The 18,662-nt window shown below is 39.1% G+C and overlaps 3 protein-coding genes across 6 annotated transcripts; 1 reads left to right on the top strand and 2 right to left on the bottom strand.

Annotated features, from left to right (window-relative positions):
• Positions 1-901: 901 nt before the first annotated feature.
• Positions 902-5,652, bottom strand: pafah1b3 (platelet-activating factor acetylhydrolase, isoform Ib, gamma subunit). Of its 3 annotated transcripts, none has more exons than XM_042490804.2 (6): positions 5,588-5,652; positions 5,214-5,307; positions 4,416-4,505; positions 4,174-4,290; positions 3,895-4,017; positions 902-2,463 (listed from the first exon to the last, which is right to left on the bottom strand). In XM_042490804.2, the coding sequence occupies exons 2-6, from the start codon at positions 5,292-5,294 to the stop codon at positions 2,203-2,205; spliced, it is 672 nt and encodes a 223-aa protein (XP_042346738.1). In that variant the 5' UTR covers positions 5,295-5,307; positions 5,588-5,652; the 3' UTR covers positions 902-2,202. The 3 variants fall into 3 exon arrangements, with proteins under 3 accessions (XP_042346738.1, XP_042346736.1, XP_042346735.1); XM_042490802.2 differs by having other exon boundaries at positions 5,214-5,311; positions 5,588-5,645; XM_042490801.2 differs by lacking the exon at positions 5,588-5,652 and adding an exon at positions 5,431-5,566.
• Positions 5,653-5,811: 159 nt separating this feature from the next.
• On the top strand, positions 5,812-12,327 carry prr19 (proline rich 19). Its single transcript, XM_088084323.1, has 4 exons — positions 5,812-5,956; positions 8,101-9,376; positions 9,881-10,020; positions 11,325-12,327. Exons 2-4 carry the CDS (start codon positions 8,152-8,154, stop codon positions 11,952-11,954), a joined length of 1,995 nt encoding a protein of 664 aa, XP_087940449.1. The 5' UTR covers positions 5,812-5,956; positions 8,101-8,151; the 3' UTR covers positions 11,955-12,327.
• On the bottom strand, positions 12,067-18,369 carry tlr21 (toll-like receptor 21). 2 transcript variants are annotated; one of them, XM_088084322.1, is made up of 4 exons: positions 18,250-18,330; positions 17,565-17,633; positions 17,351-17,421; positions 12,067-16,237 (listed from the first exon to the last, which is right to left on the bottom strand). In XM_088084322.1, exon 4 carries the CDS (start codon positions 16,086-16,088, stop codon positions 13,191-13,193), a length of 2,898 nt encoding a protein of 965 aa, XP_087940448.1. In that variant the 5' UTR covers positions 16,089-16,237; positions 17,351-17,421; positions 17,565-17,633; positions 18,250-18,330; the 3' UTR covers positions 12,067-13,190. The 2 variants fall into 2 exon arrangements, with proteins under 2 accessions (XP_087940448.1, XP_042346730.2); XM_042490796.2 differs by lacking the exon at positions 17,565-17,633 and having other exon boundaries at positions 18,250-18,369.
• Between the last annotated feature and the right edge of the window lie 293 nt (positions 18,370-18,662).

Here is an 18,662-nt window from a genome sequence, read left to right as displayed (position 1 = left end):
CTGAAACTATGGCCAAAAAAATCCAGTTAAGTTGCACAGTTAATTGAAAAGTTTGCACCGACAGAGTTGTTTTTTATTTATTTTTTTTTTTAGTTTTGGGATGTTACATGTCCCTCGCTAACTCTGGACATCTATTGAATTGCACCATGGGTGCTGATTTGTTAAGTTTTGTACAGGGCACCACTGAGCCTTTTGAATACTCAAGCACAAAACCCATGAATATAAAAATTTTCACCACTTCTGATGCACGTGCAAAATTCTGCCATTTTGAGCACATTTAGCTCCTCAAAAATGTGATTAATTGCACAAAATAATAATTTCTAACACCGTTGGATGGTTTGGTGCATCACATATTCTGTCTTTGGTATGCATCTGTTAGAATCAACATGGGAGGAAACTGAGACGTCAAAATGATACTTGTGCTCTTAAAACTTGGTTGGAGTTTATTGTGAATTCTACATTCCTGGTAAAAGCATTTAATTCCAAAAAGGCGTCTTACGATCAATCACAATTAAGAATGCTTGTTATCCGCCCCTCAACACCACTGTTATGAACATGCCACTAACTGTCACATGTAAGATCATGTTTGCTATAAGTAACAGCCAAAATTTTAAGTATAAGGTATCGTATTATGTGTGATGACTGTTGTTGCAGCTTAAGGTCGAGATGAGACTTGTTCACCCTCCTTGGGTTTCAGAAAAGCTTGCTAACAACTGAGACCAGAGCAAAACAAGTCGACCGAAAGAAATAGATCTTTGTGTATATAAACTCTTAATGAACCTGCTGCTTAGTAACCAGCCATGAGGCAAAAAAAAGTAGCGCTGCATCAATGACAATACATCAACATCTCTTACTCAATGTCAGCACGCAGATCTGATCAATCAATCAAGAGACACTGAAACTGTTTTTCATCTTTAATGCATTCTTCCACCATTTACACAATCAGCCATCCTGAAGCATAATTCAAGTCCTGCGACACAATCCTTGTCCAAGAGGCTCAGAAGCATTTTAGTGTAAAGTAAAGCTTTTTTTTGAATATTCTGATTGGCCATTATGTTGCAGATATTAAACTTGAAGCACTAGTGACTTTAGATATATCTATACGACTTCACGACCTACTCAAATACATCTATGTTTGCAACAAACACGGCCTCTCAAAACCTGTCGCTGTTACAATAGGTGAAGCAAAAAGGTACACGGACAATAATGAGACCTGTGACATGATAAAAGGCAAGTAAACAGTGATGGTCAATCATAAACATTTGGTCATTCAAATTAACATATACATAAACAAAAGACACCACAACAAAGAAAATAAAGCTATCGCAAAAATAAATGTAACCCATAGTGAAAGTGAGAAACCAAAATGACGAATTACAGCAATTTCAAGGTTAGGGCAGTAATAGTATGTTGTATTTTTTTTGTTTGTTTGTTTTTACCAGACATATTCTGGCACCTAAAGAGTCAAAGTCTCACACTCTTTCCCTACTTGTACCTGTTCTAGTAGCCTCGGGTGGACAGAGCATTTTGTTCCAGGTTTTCTTCTTCTGGAAAGCAGATATCTGTCATTACTGTAAGGTAAATTATTACTCTTATAGTCTCATGTGAGCTGTACATGTAAGGGCGAGATCTGGGGTGCAGCTCTAAAATAAAGTTTTTAACAAGGTGCAGCAACTAATGTTTTGACCTACAACATATCTTCATTTGAGTAAAAAGTTGCATCTTTTTTTAAAGCTTTATTCATGAGCACTGGATTTATTTACAGTGTTTTCCAGAGTCATCCCTTCATGTTTCATTTCACTGTTTGGCTCTGATCCCCGTGGTTGACTGACGGGAGTTCCCGGTATCATATTCATCATTTGTATCGTGACAGAGAAATGAAGTAATCCTTCAATGGAAAAACACCGGGAACCAAAAGCTAGTGGAACAGGTGCTGAGCGGGAATTGAGGCAAGTCTTTATCTTTTTATAATGCAGCAAATTTGATTTCAGACTGTATCATAAACACAAAAAGCTTTATGGTCCCATTATCTGTAACAGTGGTCACCAACCCTGGCCATGGAGAGGACAAATAATGAGTGCAGCTCTTAGCCCCAAATAACTGATTCTATCTATCCTTTAAGGTGATGACAGGCTGAGCGTGAGGCTCTCTGGAAACAGGGATGATGACCACTGTTGTAGTGTAAGTTTGTGGCCTGGCTGCTCAGTTCTCAGCAGGTTTATCGAGCATAGACTTGAGGTGGGCGTGCAGAGGTTCGCACACCGCCTGGTATCCCTGAGGAGTCAGGTGAAGGTAATCGTACATGTCCTGATGGGAGATGCTGCCATTGGAGTGGACAAAGCCCGGGTCCACGTTGAGGAAAGAGGCATGGGGGAGGGACAATACAGCCTCCTGGACCATCTTGTTCACCTTGGCATTTCGGTCCCGCAGAGGGTTTGGCGATTTACCTCTGGGCAGTACACCCTGGAAAACAGGTGTATGGTTATAAGGTGAAACACTCCTTTGGATTTTTAGTAATAGTTCACGAAATAAAGGCCTCAGTGTAATAAAATGTTTACTGTCTGAAGGAAAGTTTCCCAACATTAAAACTTCAAGGCAACATTAAAGGCTTAATCAGGCATCCACGTGTTAGTTGAAATACCAATGAAGTTTGAAGCCCCATCGAACACACAGCAACTACACATGGAGTTAAATCTCAACCCAAACAAGGACTTTTACATTTAGTGTCAAAAGTAGCATACTGTAAAATTTCAATTAATATCCCGGGCTTTGCTTCAAACACTGAACTCAACCGACATACATTTTGGACAGGCATTTAAATACTCTTAGATCTTGTTTATCACAACATGTCTTATGATTGTCTAATCTTGTTTTTTTAGTGTCGTACTTCTTTTATCGTGATGCACTTTGAGCTGCATTCCTTGTATGAAAAGTGCGCTATAAATTTATTTTTATTTTTTAATGTAACGGACCTAATTCCTTTCTAACAAAATTGTTGCTCAACAGTTGGAAACACTATGACCTTTTTTGTTTGTATTTTTTACACATCATTATGAATATTCCAATTTGTATAACACCTCTTTATCCTTTTAAAACAAGATTCACAACTTGGATTAATTTTTATGCAAACTTGTTTTGATTATTTTGATAGGTGGACCCTTTCGGACTAAACGAATATAAATAATCAAGGAATCGATGCATATTCGAACTTTGTGACCATTTCAGAGGTAATGAGTCCCCACTTTTTTCTTTTTCCATATTAACCATGCTGGTATATCTAATCTAATCACCTCATGATGACAGCAGCAACCTTTCTTTTTCTTTTAAATGCCTTTCCCTTTGTATCAGTCTGTGTCTCTCTGAATTTTGAGATTTTCACGGGTTCGAGACTGTAGCACAGGTGGAGCCCTCCGTGAGTTTAAAAAAAACAAAAACGTTCATTTTCCATGTGCCTGAAATTCTGTTGCTCCGTCTGTGACCAAAGTACACTCTGCACTCCGAGAGTGATGTGTGTGTATATAAATATATATATATATATATTTTAACAGCGCTCCAAATGAATGGTCCGGCAACATAAATAGAAAATCTATTTGTGGTGGCAGGTGTTTTAATCGTGGCATGCTGCCACAAATAAATGAATGTTTGGGGAAACACTGCCACAGCTGGCTAGTTAAAGGGACTCAGCGTACAATCGGGGCTCTGCTTTCACATAAAACTTTACTGTGTTCCAAACACTTCACATACATTCGTCCGTCAGTCACAAAGCGAAGATGGAGCTAAAAGGGTTGACATCACTGTGCAGTTTGATGGTTGTATGAACTTCATTTGTCATTTTCAACAGACATGCAGGTAGATTAACATTTTCCTAAAGGAATGCATCAAAATAAAACCTACGAGTACAAGCGTCTGGGCATGGGGGAGCTTGTTCTTGATGACTTGGATAATAGCCATGATGCCTTCACAGATCTGTTCAGCAGTGTGACCATGATTGTTAGTGCCTACCCACAGCACCACAACCTAAAACGACAAAAAAGAAACACATGACTGAGCACATGTCATTGACGGTTAAGGGTCAAAATACCTAGAGCTGGAATTTTAGCAAAAAGCACAATGAGTCTACTGTGTGAATAAACAAGCATGATCATGTTCTCTCTTTTTGGCGGGGATTTGGACCTTTGGGCTGATGTTATCCAGTTCGCCGTTCATCAGTCTCCACAGCACGTGTTGTGTTGCATCACCACCCACTCCAAAATTGAGGGCATGCAGAGGAGAGAACAGCTGCCGCCATATCTGCACACAAACCACAACAACAAACCCTCCGTGTGATGTAATATAAGTTTACACAATATTTAAAGTTCTCATAGAAGATCATTAAGAGAACAAGACAAGCTATCAGTGTGTGATTCATGTTTTACCGCAAACTGGTGCATGAGCTGAACAAGCGAGTCTCCAACAAACAGAACATCAGGCTCTTTATCTTTGCTGTCAGACACAAAGCGGTTATGCTACAAATAGACAGAAAGAAAAAGACACAGACTTAGAAATCACCCTTGACTTTACGTGAGAAATGCAGACTCATAAACTCACTTTTAGATATGCCCAGAGGAAAACGTTTGCTGCCCACAATAGTCTTTTCTTTGTCTCATCAGAAATCAGTCAGGTTCTTATTTGGAGATTACTACATTTTGATCTGTTTCTAATTTCTGAAATTAAGCAGGCTGTCTTTTAAGACAATCAAATTTCATTTTTAATCTTACTGTAATTTCAAGATCTGATTATTTCAGACAAATTAAGATTACTGCAGCAAGACAGGAAAAGGAGCATTTTGAGATCTTAAATTGGGATCTGGCTGAGACAAGAGGAGGGCTATTTCTTAGGAATTTAATGTATTATGAATGAAAAAAAAAAGGTCAAAATCTCATATTGAGCTCAGTTATGTCTAGGACAAATAGATATTTGGAATTGTCCTTCCCTCTGGGTGGACATTGGAGGACAATAGCTACACTGACCATACAGTTATAACCTACACAATCACAATACATGACAGCTAATTAACTATTAATGTGTTTTGTTTTCACTTTGGATGCACAAAACTTAGCATTAGCAACCATGCAGACTAGCAAAACCTCAGAAATCATGGCTGTTATACTAGCTATGTAAAGCACCAGGATCAAGTGATAGAAAACCCATAATAATAGTATTATTTCACACACCAAAGACATCCATCGTCCATCTCCCTGGGTGTCTTGACAGGGGGTGGGTGTGGCGGCTGGGTTTGGTTCTCCTGCACTCATGACTTGTCTCTATCTGTCTTGGGAAAACAGTCACGTTTTTAGTAATTTTTCACAACGGAAACAATCCTTTAAATCAATACAGTATAGCTATAATTGCTTGCTAAAGAGGTTGCTAGAATTAGCCACAGTAGCTAACCTAGAAGCACAAGATAGATGTATTTTAAAAGAGAGATACCGGCCACACGACTAACACAGATTGTTATTAAAGTATGCGCGCTTGTATTGTGCAAAAGTGAAAAGGCAGAGCTTTGTATAGAAGCAAAAATTTCAAGATATTACAGAAAATAGGATACCATGTAATCAAAAAATCGTCATCTCCTAATTCAGTTTCAGGAAGTAAATTTTCACTATAGTTGCCAGTACCATTGCTGATCATGGGCAACAACATATACTTTTTCGTGCGTTTTAGAATTATATTACACTTTATTAGTACTATGTGATTGACGTTGATTGTGAAAGCACATCTCGTGGAGAAATTAATTAAATTGAGCTTTGTTTAAGTGAAGAAGCATATAAAAGATGAGGCAGTTCCCCCCCTCGTCTGTGTAAGTGGACTCGCCCTGCTCGTTGGTGTTCGTGGGAGTTGCTGCTGCGCATAGAAACGCATCTACGACATGTTGCCAAGTAACGACGGATCGATAAGCGACAAGAAACGACTGACGGTAAGCAGCGCTGTTAATTTACGGTTTTAAGATTGTATAAAAGTGTTTCGTGATAGATTTAATGTTTCTGTCGCATGATATGTGTCTAAAATTAGGTTTAGTTACAGTGTTTCCCAGTAGTTACATTCAAATACGTTTAACTGCACACACGTGCGCTGCAAGTGAAAGTGCACCTGGTGACATTATCACCTGTTTGCTAACCACCATCCGAGCTAGCATAGCGACTGGACCTGTTTCTGCTCTAAAAAGATCAGTAATAAATTTGGCTAAACGTGCTTTATTTTAAAAAGTAATAGTTTATGTTCCAAATGTTTTCTACTGGAATAATCCTACCTTCGAAATAGCTCTTAAAGTGACTTTAAGGTGATGCATCGTTTTTATTCCACCGAGGTATTTCTACAAATATATGTATTATATATTATATAATATTGTATATATATATATAAAGGACATTGTGCAGCTCATTTTTGTCAACTTATTCCAGAATATTTGTGTCATTTATTTTGGTCCTGCCCTCCTTCTGGCGTTAACTTGCTATATGTGTTGTTGTTTTTTTATTCCCAAGTATATTGATTTAAATTTTGACCTTTCTTATGAGAATGTATTGTTGGCTTTTTTTTTTAACTTACCCCTCTACCAAAGAAAATCAATACCATATAATCATTTTGATTCTGTCAGGCTACTTGCAAAATCTCAAATTCATAAATATTAATTTTCCAAACAAAAACCTTTCTCTTTTTTTTTAGAATGAACTCAAACAATACATTACATCAATTCTGTATTCCAAAACTAGGAAAGCGACGAAAACATTGAATCTGTGTACACTGAATAGCATTTGATGAGCTGGTATATGATTTCTGTTTGTGCTCTGAACCCCTGGTATTATCTGTTTACATATGTATTGTTTTTATATTGTTTATTAATAAAATGTGTACAAATAGCATAGCTTACAGATATATGCTCCAGTTATGCTTTGGCTGAATCCAAATGTCAGGTGGCTGCAGGGGGCGCAGTTACATTATTTATTGTCACAATTCTATAAGCTGCTGTTGTCAGTAATAATAATTTTTATGCGGTCTTTAAAGTGGATGAAATACTTGGATACTGTATGTTTAATTTCAAGATATAGGCTTTCATTAGTAAAGGTCACTTTTTCTGACGGTGATCCATCAGATGCCTTTTCTATACTTACTCATGTTAAATTTTAAGTATAAGTAAGAGAAATACCAAGTATTTGATTATTTTTGACCGGTTCATTTCCTGGAAAGAGTCACGTTTGCCGAGTCAGAAATTATAAGCTTGAGGCGCGTTCTTGACTGCTAACTTGTAGAAAGCGTGAAGTCATTCAAAATGTAAAGTTTGTGTCAGGCTTTAGTCAAAATATACCATATTTGTTGATATCTCTTTCTTTCTTTATCACAGGATGAGGAAATTTAGTAAGCTCTGATATAATGTACATACAGATACAAAGGAATTTTGATTTGTTTGGTGCACATTAAATAAACTGTGCAAAAATGCAAAATGGATGCACCAGAAATGGTAGTCTGTTAAACTTATCATTAAAATTGTTAGAATTTTATGCAGCTGTGTTCAGGATTGCTATTGTAATAACTAAAATAACTGTTTCATGAGTAAGATGTTTTTAAATGAAATAGACATTAATTGCATTAAGATTAGCATCTATGTAAAATGGCCTTTAGACAAGAAAAGATCTGTTTTCAATCAGCTAAGAGAAAAGATCCAACCACCCAAAATACGAGGAACCTCATTAGGCGGTTCTATGTGAAAATGAATGAGTTAATGCTCATATAAAGTGAGTGTTTTACATGTCAGCTATTGTCCGTCTGCTAAAGTATCCACACCAGAGACTCTGCACTCTCTTGCATGAATTTCTAACGTACATGTTGTCATGAATTTATACTTTTAGCATGCACTTTAGGTATGAATGATCAGAGTTAGTAAGGTAACAATCCACAAGTCGACAGTCAACATTTGGCTTCAGCCACTGTCATTTAATCTTAAGGAATTTGCTTGATAATTTGATAGCAGAACCGACCTCACTGAAGTGCAACGAGGTTCTCTAGCTCTTTTATTTCTGATTTCTACAGACTTAGAGATTACTAACTGCACTTTTCTTCCTACAGAGTCTGGTGCAGAATGAGCCACGCGTGTGGCAGGGTGGCACAACGTGGTAAATGTTTCCAACAAGCAATTTAAAACATCTTAAAAATCGCTGCTCGATGAACAGATTCGCTGCAGGGTACAAATGTTCAAACAAGCACAGTAAGACATATGGGCAGCGCAAGATGAAACGACTGCGGAGTCGCAAGGAGAGAAGTCAGATCAGAGGTGATGGGAGAGAAGCCTCGAAGCACAAGTCACATCACTGCCATCACCAACGCAGTGCCACAGACATGGCACATTCCCGTAACTGCTGTCATAGTAGCTGCCATTGTCCTGCACGGAGAAATGCGTCATTTCCGAATGTCGGTCCTGCTGCACAGGAGCCCAGTATCATCACAGACAGTCGTCTGATTGGACACCATGGCCTTTTCAACCACGAGGTGAAGTCTGTCAAAATTGAGCGCTTGTTAATTGAGCAGAGCAAACGGGAGAAAAGTGGACAGCAAGTACCAGAGAGGAGCTATGCTGCTTCACATCCGTCTTCAACATCTCACATTCCTTCTTCATTTTCCACTAACGATTTGTTGTGCGCTGACACTGATGAGGTCGTACCATTTGAGCAAAAAGCAGACCTTGATGATTGCCGGAAGACAGAGCAGATAATCAGTGAGGGATCAGATTTGACACCGGGGCAGAGAACGCAGCAACAGCTTAATCTTTCATCTGAAAGTTTTAAAAGCACTTTCTCGTCTAAACACAACTCCCTTAATGTGCCGATAACCAAGAGCAAAAAGAGCAGCCCTGTGGTGTCCGAAAAGGGACGAGAGTCACAGCAGACTCCCACTGTTGTCAGAGAAAATGTGAAGACATTAAACAGGAAGGTGAAGGGACACATGATATCTACTCTGGAGCACACCCCAAAGAACCTTCATCTGGACTCACCGAACCACCAAACACGAGCTCACGGTCGCAGCCCGAGTCCACCTCAGCTGTCCAGCTCAAACGCTGCTGACAGCTTTGACATGCAGCAGAGAAAACAAGATCCTAACTGCGTAGCCCGGTCTGTCAGCGCATTGGCAGCAAGTTTGTGTGACTGTCTGCGGTTCCCACTTCTGAGGAGGAGAAACCTGGTGTCGGAGAGCAGGGAGGTGTTGTTAAGAGCCCTACGGGAGAGACATGGACCCCGGCTTCAGGAGAACCTCCTCAAGGTGCAGGGATGCCTCAGCTTTGGTGTTGTTCCCGAAAAGAAAGTCCAGGGTCAGAAGCGAACCATGATGGATGAGCTTCTCATTCCAGGTAAGCACTAAAATACTAGACAGCTCCGGGATTTTAATTAAAATCAAATAGGTAATGTTGTCCCCCCTCTCTCTCCCTCTTTCACGCTGTCTGTCCTGTCAAATAAAGGCAATAAAAATGGGTACTTCCCATCCATGTATACATTAAGTGTCTTTTCATGCATTTCTTTCCTTATGAAACATTTGCAAAGCCAATTGGTCCTAATATTTAAACTGTATAAAAAAATCCTAGGCACCAAATATAGGATAACTTTTTTTCTTTTCTTTTTTTTTTAATCACCAACCTGCACACTGTGCTGGTACAGAAAAAGTAACTGAACACACGCCTCCAGTCACGTGGTGGGTTTTATGCTGTTGAGATAACAGCTGTATGTTGAGGAACCGTTGATGTACTTCCTGCTTGTTTTATCTGTTTTGTTTGTTTTGCTTGTTTTATCTGTGCAAACAACCTGTGCGTGAAAATGTGATACTATCAAATGTATCGACAGTGTTTTCTCCTTTTCAGATGTATTTACAACAACGTTTCAAACCGACACTGCCAGTCAGCCTCGTTTTGACACCCAGAAAACCACATCTTTCAGAATGAGGGGAAGTGGGCATTTTAACAGGAAGTCCAAATCACAGCTACACCACAACCTGGACCAGGTAGGACCTTAAGTTTACTGTGCCACCCACTTAATTTACGTTATTCCTCTTATAGTCCAGCTGTTTCTCTTCCTATACACAAATCCAGTGACCCTTCTTTTGTGTTATGCCAACTTGGCGCCGCCATTACTGTCCTTTGTGTCTGCTGCTGACGGTGACGGCAGCAAAGGTTGTCAATTTTCTTTATATTTTTTATTTAAGATTATTTTGGGGCTTTTTGCATTTATTAGATAGGACAGCTTAAGCATGAAAGGGGGAGAGAGAGAGGGGATGACCCGCAGCAAAGGGCCAAGGTTGGAATCAAACTTGTGCCGGCTGCCATGGGAAATAACCTCTGAACATGGGGCGTCCGCTCTACTATCTGAGTACCCCAGGTTGTTGATTTTCTATACCAACTCAGATAACTAATGACAAACTTTGGCATAAAACATTATTGACTGTTGGCCAAATGACAGTTAGGTTTCCCATGGTTAAAAAGAAATACTTCTGCTAAACATAGCTGCTGGTGTTTTGCTTTAACAAATGTCTTAACTCTTCAATTTCAGCCAAATGTGTTCATTTGTGCTCTTAGTAACTTGCGTAAGTTGTTGGCATAGATAAACAAATGAGTACATATGTAAAACTGATTAAAGTAAAATTGAAAGCTTTTACCAGGAAAGCCACATGTGCTATTTGTGTTTTCAACAGCGGCCTGCTGTAAATTCAAGTAGCTATGATGCATTATGCTGAGAGTCACCAGTCAGTCGACACTTGGTATTAAGCGGAAACACCAGAAAACATTGTACGTATTCTGTTTGTGATGTCGACCGTATAATGTTTATTTTATGGTCATTGCCCTTGTTAGAGCAACTGACGCTATATTTCACAATAATACTGCAATGCAATAATACTTGCATGAGTTTTGCAATTCTTTGGAAAACCCTATGATAACCCACTAACATTAGCAAGCCAAGCAGTGTTAACTTAGCTGATGTCAACTGTTTCACCATCCGTTTTTTTTTTTTTTTTTTTTTTAACGAAGTCAAAGTTTTCCGCTACTGTTGCAGCAGCTGATAACTGCAGGGGTTCTCCTCAAACTCCTCAGCGTCATTGACAAAAGTAACATTACCAGAAAGAAAAGCTAAAAGTAGAAAATCACTTATCACCTGCACTTCTTTAGACAACTTGCCCTTTGAACCGAGGGAGATGCCATCGCAGTAATGGCAACTTATTTAACCCAGATTCGTCTACAGTAATCCTCCCATATTTTAAATGTATTCCTTCACCCTGGAAAAAGTAAAATGTTTTCTGATTTTTATGCAAAGACTGCTGAATGGTTGTCGAGCCCCGTGGAGACTTCTGTCAGCCTTTTGGATGATATCTTCAGACCTACTTGCAGCCCTCAGTTCTGCATGGAGTTTGAGCCCTCTGGAGTCACAGCCAGCCATCAGTTGTTCTCTCCCACCTCTTGCTGGGGAGAAAAAGCCTCAGCATCTCAGCACTGGGAAGACATTTTCAACAGGCCAAAGAGCAACAAGACTGTTGTTTTGGATTCATTTGAAAACAGCTTTATGAAGCACACCAGAGCAGTTCCAGAGCGGATCAGTGAGTCTCAATACAGTGGCAGCAACTTCCAGCCTCTCTTTCCCTGCAGAGGACAGCTGCCAGATAGACGCTCAGCAGAGCCAATGCACTTTCCCCAGGAGAAAGACTCATTTGAAACTGACAGATACTCTTTTGCACTCTCCTTCGCTGCCCAAAATAACTATCCTCATCAGAGCTTCCAGCCTTTCAACCAATTCAGTCATCCTTCAACTTGCCCTCCCCTCAGGTCCCACCGCACTGACATGACACATTACCCACCATCCTACATGCTTGAAAGAGACCCAGCAGCTCCCCTCTCTTCTTTGCCGAGCCCTGAGCAGTGGTCCTTCCCTCCTATGAGACTATACTAATGCATGGTGAAGCACTGCATAGACTCATGCCTGTGAACTTTGGCTAAATAATAATTTTTAAAAAAGCTCTCTTAACTCATACCATCAAGACTTTTTGTTTAGCAAAAATGTATGTGGTGCGCTCATATTTTATTAGAAGCACAGTATTAAATGTGACAGCTACAGCTGTAAGAGTTACCTCTTTCATTCTTTTGTCCAATTTATGCTCTGATAAAGACACGCACAATTATTATTATGCAGAACTGTACACACATCTTCTTAAGGACAAGTGTTACAATGGGAAATTCAAATACATCTGTGCAATTATAAGAAACACATGCATTGTCAAGCATTGCTAAATATAAAATAAAAATAAGTACAATATCTTACCTGACATTTCTGATTCATGCTTGTATGATTTATGTCAGTATTAGTTTAACAATGCATCACACCACATATTTACATCATATATTTAAGGGATACTTCATTGATTCTCAACCAGCTTTGTATCATAACAATGTGAGTAGTATGTGTAGATAAACTGTGGTAAATTCCCCTCAATCCAACCAGTGCCTAGATATCCATCCTCCCCCTCCTGAGAAACTCTGCCAGATGATGTAAGATACGTCATCACTGGCTCTCAGGCTGTTGCTTAAACTACAGGCTGTACTTGCCCGCTTCCTATCATGCCACTGTGGACACAAAGAGTATAGAAGCAGATCAAGAGACATGTCTTTCTCTCTCAAATTCAAAGTTGCTTTTCTCTCTCTCGCTTTCTGTCTCTGTCTCACGCTCTCTCTCTCAGACTTGGCCCAAAATCCAATCAAACAATAAAGCCAGGCATTGATTGTTGATTGTAAATAAAGATTTTTAGCTCCCTGTTTAACTTTAATACACGATATTATAAGCGGAACGTCTTTGTGTTGAATGGACAACCGTGCATCATGTCACCTACCAGCAGGAGCATTTATTGGTCCTGTTCAGTGCAGCGTAGTCTGGTAGTTATAGGTTTTCTACTTCTTTAGCAAAACTGAGTGCTACAGTCCATTTTCTCTTTTTTCTCTCATCATGTGGCACTAATTTCAAAAGTGTTTGCATCTTTCTACTGCACAGACAGCCTAGTTTTATATGAGGCCCTTCCTTATATCAGTGAAATATTTCTTTAATGACCCTTTCCCTGCAGCAGATAATGTGATTATTCTTTTTAAATACTCAGATGCGTGTCCTGACAATGGTATACAAAAATGTTAGATCTTTTTATGGTTGCAAGTAATTGTTTTCATCCATCGTGTGAGTCTCAAAATGTTCTGTTTCGAGTCGGCTCCCTGTTCTCATCGCTCTACGTAGCTTACTCCAAAACATTTCTTGGGCTTGCGTCGGATCAGTGCAGTCTGAGCCAGGCCACTGCAGATACGTCTTTTTCAACATGACTTTTCTCATGCGATGATAGGATGACACCTGCCTCTCAGAAATCGGCTCCAGAAACACGAGCAGGAGAACATCCCGGTGCTCATCGAAGAGTCGGTAGCTGGCCAGTTGGATTTCCAGAGAACACCACTCACTTCGTAGGAAGTTCCTGCTCACCACACAAATAGTTTTCCGGCTGCTGTATACAGCAGAGACGATGTTGTCCACAATATTGCGGCCCGGCTCAAAGTCCCTGTGATGGAGGCAAAGTTTAAAAGATGATCCATTTCCCTCCAGGTTTGGCAGTAACTGCTCTATGACCCATTGTTCATCAGAGGAATTGTAGGAAATAAATGCATCATATTTACAGTTTTCCTCCTGCTCTCTTATCCTGCGCCAATGCTCGCCAAACCAGGAGCGGAACACATAGTAGCCATACTTCATTTTCCAGTAGAGTTTGACATAAAGTAGAGGAGTGACCGTGAACAGAAAAATCACAACTGCTGTGCTCAAGAACAGGTACTCTCCTAGATCTATGTAACAAACGTTGGTGGCAAAGTTGTAGAATTTTTGTTTGCCGTCATGTGGGCATGGCATATTGTACAGATAGACCACGTGGACATGTGGGTCATTCACTGTCCAGTTTTGGAGCAAGTTGTTCTCGCAGGTGCAGCTTAAAGGAGTATTACGTATGTCAAGGTAGTGGAGTTCACGTAAACTTTTTAGTGCTTCGACTTCAATGCTCTGCATCACGTTGCGGTTAAGTTGCAGTTTGTATAACCTTGTTAGATTACCAAAAACGTCCTTCGAGAAGTTCTGAATACCCATGTTTTCTACAGTCAAGATGGTTAAATTTCTTAGATTTTTAAAAACTCCTGGTTGCAATTTTGTCACCCCAACACAGCAGTAATCCAGTGAGAGGAAATTTAAGCCTGTCAGATCATCAAAGGCATCAGGAGCAAGATAATTAATGTTATTATTGGTGAGATACAGAAATTTCAGCGAGTGGAGGCCACGGAAAAAATGTCGGGGTAAAACGGCAATGCCATGTGGCCGTTGCCCATCCAATTTCAGATCACTGAGTTTACTGAGATTCATAAATGGTGAACTGCTCTCTTCATTTGAGATGGTAATCAAGTTACTTTGTAAATCCAGAACTGTTAGTGTGTCTTGAAACACATGATAGAGGGATGTGTCAATCTTTTTGAGGTTGTTTCCATCTAGATAGAATTTGGACAGACTTGTTAGTCCATCAAGGCCAGATGGCTCAAAATGAGTGATCTTATTACCTCCTAGGTCCAGTGTATTCAGATTTCCAAGACTGAGGAAGGTCCCATTAAAAATGACAGAAATACGATTGTTGCGTAGGTTAAGGATTTGCAGGTTGGCATTATTTTCAAAGGTGTCATTGAACAAATCGGTCAAGAGGTTATTGTCCAGACGGAGCATCTCGAGCTTTGTCAGCCGTTTGAGAGCCTGACGATGGAGAAAAGCAATTGTGTTTATGTTGAGCTTTAGCGTCTTGATATTCGGTGTATGATAGAAAGCGTAAGCGTCGACTGAGAGGATGCGGTTGTAACGATAGCTCAGCTCTTCTATGCTTTTTAGATAAATCATCTCTTTTGTTTTACAGGTTTTGAGGGTGGTGTGATGGTTATGCTCTAAAGTGATGTTTTTTATTTGTGTCTGATTTTTAAGAAAGTCAAGACAGTTTGTGCTTTTCAGGTTGTTGCGGGATAGATCCAAAACCCCTGTGATTTTAGGACAATGGTACAATGTGTAGTTTGTTATACTCTCAATCCCGTTATCACCCAGGCCTAATCGTTTAATCCATTTTACTTTTCTCTGTAGCAACATGCATAATTTCATGAGCAGGCTGTCATTTTTTAGGCCCGTGTCAGAGAAATCAACGTGACCTGCGTTGACATTGCTGATGTTTAAAAACTCCACTATCTTGACATTTGTAGAACGCAAACGCAGATAGTTTATACGCCTTAAATCGACGCCTTGAAAAGCCATGGTAGGGAGCCCTGGATTGTATGACAAATCTAGCCGCTGAATGAAGCTAAGAAACGAATGCTTGCATCCTAATGTCAACAGATTATTTCTACATATGTACAATGTAGTGAGGGATTTGGGTAGTGACACATTTGAGTGGCTCAGAGAGGTGAGATTGTTAAAGCAAAGATCTAATACCGCCAGCTTTGTTAGATGTGACACAGACTTAGCAATCCCTGTAAAATTTGTCAGAAAATTTTCCCTCATGATTAAGGTGGTCAGATTGAGAAGAGTGGAGAAAATGCTCTCAGGGAACTGTTTTAGCGTGTTGTTTGTCAGCGAGAGAAAGGTGAGGCTGGGCAGGTCATTGAACACAGAAGTGCTGAGCTCTGATATGTTGTTAAAGGACAAATTTAGAGACTTGAGTTGATGCAAGTTGTGGAAAGCAAATTGATCAATGATCCTCAAGTGATTGTGATCTATACAGAGGTGTTGAAGGTTCGTCAGATTAGCAAAGCTCATTCTGGGAATGTGCCACACGGGGTTACTGGTGATGGTGAGATTTACAGCAGATTGCGGCAGGTCTTTTATGATAGCAGGCAGGTTACTTTCCTTCCGACGGGCACATTTGAAACTTTTTCTATATGAGTTTGCGTCTTCGATGCAGTTGTGGAAGCTGTAACCACTGACGAGTCGAACAGCACTGAGAACAACTGTAAGTGACAACAGTTGATAGGTTAGACTTGCCATTTTATCTTGTTGGGAGTCTGAACAAACTTGTCTTTTACAGTACTTTCATCAGTTTCTTTGTTGGTTTGGTTTGTAGGAATACTATGTTGCCAGTATGTTTCAAGAAGGCCTCTCTGGCCTTGTTCATCAGATGAAGATGGTTCAGGAATCTGAGGACAGAGAAACGAAAAACTATGTCAAAGTATTTGGATATGGATTATAAGCCAAATCTCATTCATCAAGTGCATTTTGGTGTGACACTGTCTAAATAAGAATGTGACAATGTAAAACGTCTCCACCACTAAATAGCGTGTCCTGAGCGTGCTTGAGCATGCACATGCTATGAGCTCAACTTGTGCAAACATCGGGGCATATTCAGGTACCCTACTCGACCGTGCATGAGGCTGTTGGCAAACTAAAGTTTTGATGTGCAGCTCTATTTCCATGTAAACTGTAAATGAACACAGAATGCAATGATTTGGAAATCTCTTTTGATCTATATTCAATTGAATACAGTACAAAGTCAAGATATTTAATGTTCAAACTGAAAATTTTGTTTTTATAAATATACACACCCATTCTGAATGTAATGCCTGCAACATACTCCAGTCCCTTAATTTTTTGCAGCTATGCGTTGAGAAAGGTTGTGCTTAAACTAATAGCCCGTGCATTTTTTTCACAAATTAGTGAACCTTGCACTGTTCTTGAATATTAACACCTGAGCCTTTTGAGGATACCCGTTTATACCCAATCATGATACTTTAAACTGTTACCAGTTAACCCGTTTAATTGCTGAATGTCCCAGGAGTTGTTTGAGCACTTCACAAGTTTTCCAGTCTTTTGTTGCTCCTTTCCCAACATTTTTTAAAATAATTTGCAGGCAATACCTATCAGTTTAAACCTTGAATATTTTGTGTTTGTATTGTATTAAAATGAATATAGGTCAAAACAGATTTGCAAATCAGTGCATTTTGTATTTATTTATACTTACAACTTTTTTGGAATCAGGTTGTAGTTTTGCTGCTGTTAAACGCTGAACCTTATTACTTCCACTCATGGAGACTGTTCACCTTTTTATATTCTCCATTCACCATGGAGGCATACAGAGTAAAAAAAATAACTGATTCATACAAATTCAAGGTAACATACATTGAGTAACTGATATACAGGGTGAGGGTGAAATTTTCCTTAAAGGTATCTGTCTCTAAACTGCTTTGGTCTCTGGTATTCATACAGTAGGTGGATAATTTCAGTGTAAATATCTGTAAAAGCTTTACATTTACCTTTTGAAGATTTAGCTTGTTGGATGTAGTGGCATCTAGTGATGAGGTCACAGGTTACTTGTGTACTTATTCTAAGGTAATGAAAACACAATTTTGAGTTTCAAGTGATTATAGACTAATGAAAACATTATAAATATTAGTTCAATCTTATAGATATTTTTTATAATAATAAATTCTTTGTATTCCTGCCAAAAGTGTTGTTAGTGTATCATACCAGAACCAAAACTCCAGTTCACCAGTGAGGTTCCCAAAATAATCTTATGTCACGATATCCAATAAGTATCTGTGGAGGTATTGCTCTTACAAAACAAATTTTGAACCTTGCACAGTACAAAGAAAAAAAGGGTTCCTCTTTTGTGTTGTTTTCATATCCCCTTTCACTTTTTGCTCATGTTCCTCTTCATCTCCCCCCCAACATTTGCTTTCATTTGTTATATTTGTTATATTCCACAGCTTTACCTACTTTAAAAACATCTCACAAGTGGTGGACACTCTGGGCTAAAATGTGAATAACTTGGGCTGGAGTTTTTAGCTACAGGTGTGAGCTACCAACAACTAAATTATTACAACATTTTACGACGACCCTTCTGTAAATAATGACACCATTCCCAAAAAATCTTTGTACGTACGTTTAACGTCATATACTTTCCTCCATTATTTTTCCTACATATAAAATTCAACCACATTAAAAGAGCTATTTTTAGTCTAAAAACTGTCCATTATCCCATAAACATGTTTTGCGAATCACAACGATATCCTGTGAGACGTCACCCTCTTATAATCTTCCACACGATCTTTCACACTCGGCTGATCTGAAAAACACTTGCCAGTTTCCAAATATGTTGCTATATTTGAAGTTAAAATCAGTAACATTTTTTATTTTGTCACAAAAGCCTCACCTGTTGAAATAAAAGCCGTTAACCTCATCTCCCCTCTTCAGAGAGCTTCTTGTGCAGTGGATTTCTTCCTACATTTAGTCTGAAAAAGGAAGACGGGTGCAACCCTTTCTTCTCCTTTCACATTCGACCACAACATGAGAAATCTGTGTGCTTTTTTATTGAAATACTGTTGCTCAGGTTATTATAAATTAGTGAATTAAACATAGATACATTTATATCATTATAGAAAATTAATAGAATGCTTGATAAGCATTATTAAATAACATAGTATTTAAGAAAAGCAGTATTCAGGTATCATTTTATTCCAAAATAAACAATGTGTGTAAATTCACCACTGTAAAACTGTGTATTTACTGTGAGGGAAAAGTTTTAATTTTCTACATCATTTCATCACTTGTTTGTTGCATTAAGAC

Source organism: Plectropomus leopardus, chromosome 11 (genome assembly GCF_026936395.1).
Source record: "Plectropomus leopardus strain MGB_pleo_1.0 chromosome 11, ASM2693639v1, whole genome shotgun sequence".
Classification (NCBI taxonomy): Eukaryota; Metazoa; Chordata; class Actinopteri; order Perciformes; family Serranidae; genus Plectropomus; species Plectropomus leopardus.
This window is presented reverse-complemented; position numbering and strand designations above follow the sequence as displayed.

What these genes read in the sequence shown, in the direction of transcription:
- pafah1b3 (XM_042490804.2), bottom strand. Translation starts at nt 5,294, where the DNA reads ATGAGTGCAGGAGAACCAAACCCAGCCGCCACACCCACCCCCTGTCAA. An exon ending in ATGGACGATGGATGTCTTTG is followed by an intron (nt 4,506 to 5,213) that starts GTGTGTGAAATA and finishes GTCTATTTGTAG; the next exon opens with CATAACCGCTTTGTGTCTGA. An exon ending in TGGATAACATCAGCCCAAAG is followed by an intron (nt 4,018 to 4,173) that starts GTCCAAATCCCC and finishes TTGTCGTTTTAG; the next exon opens with GTTGTGGTGCTGTGGGTAGG.
- prr19 (XM_088084323.1), top strand. Translation starts at nt 8,152, where the DNA reads ATGTTTCCAACAAGCAATTTAAAACATCTTAAAAATCGCTGCTCGATG. An exon ending in GGATGAGCTTCTCATTCCAG is followed by an intron (nt 9,377 to 9,880) that starts GTAAGCACTAAA and finishes TCTCCTTTTCAG; the next exon opens with ATGTATTTACAACAACGTTT. An exon ending in TACACCACAACCTGGACCAG is followed by an intron (nt 10,021 to 11,324) that starts GTAGGACCTTAA and finishes TTTTATGCAAAG; the next exon opens with ACTGCTGAATGGTTGTCGAG.
- tlr21 (XM_042490796.2), bottom strand. Translation starts at nt 16,088, where the DNA reads ATGGCAAGTCTAACCTATCAACTGTTGTCACTTACAGTTGTTCTCAGT.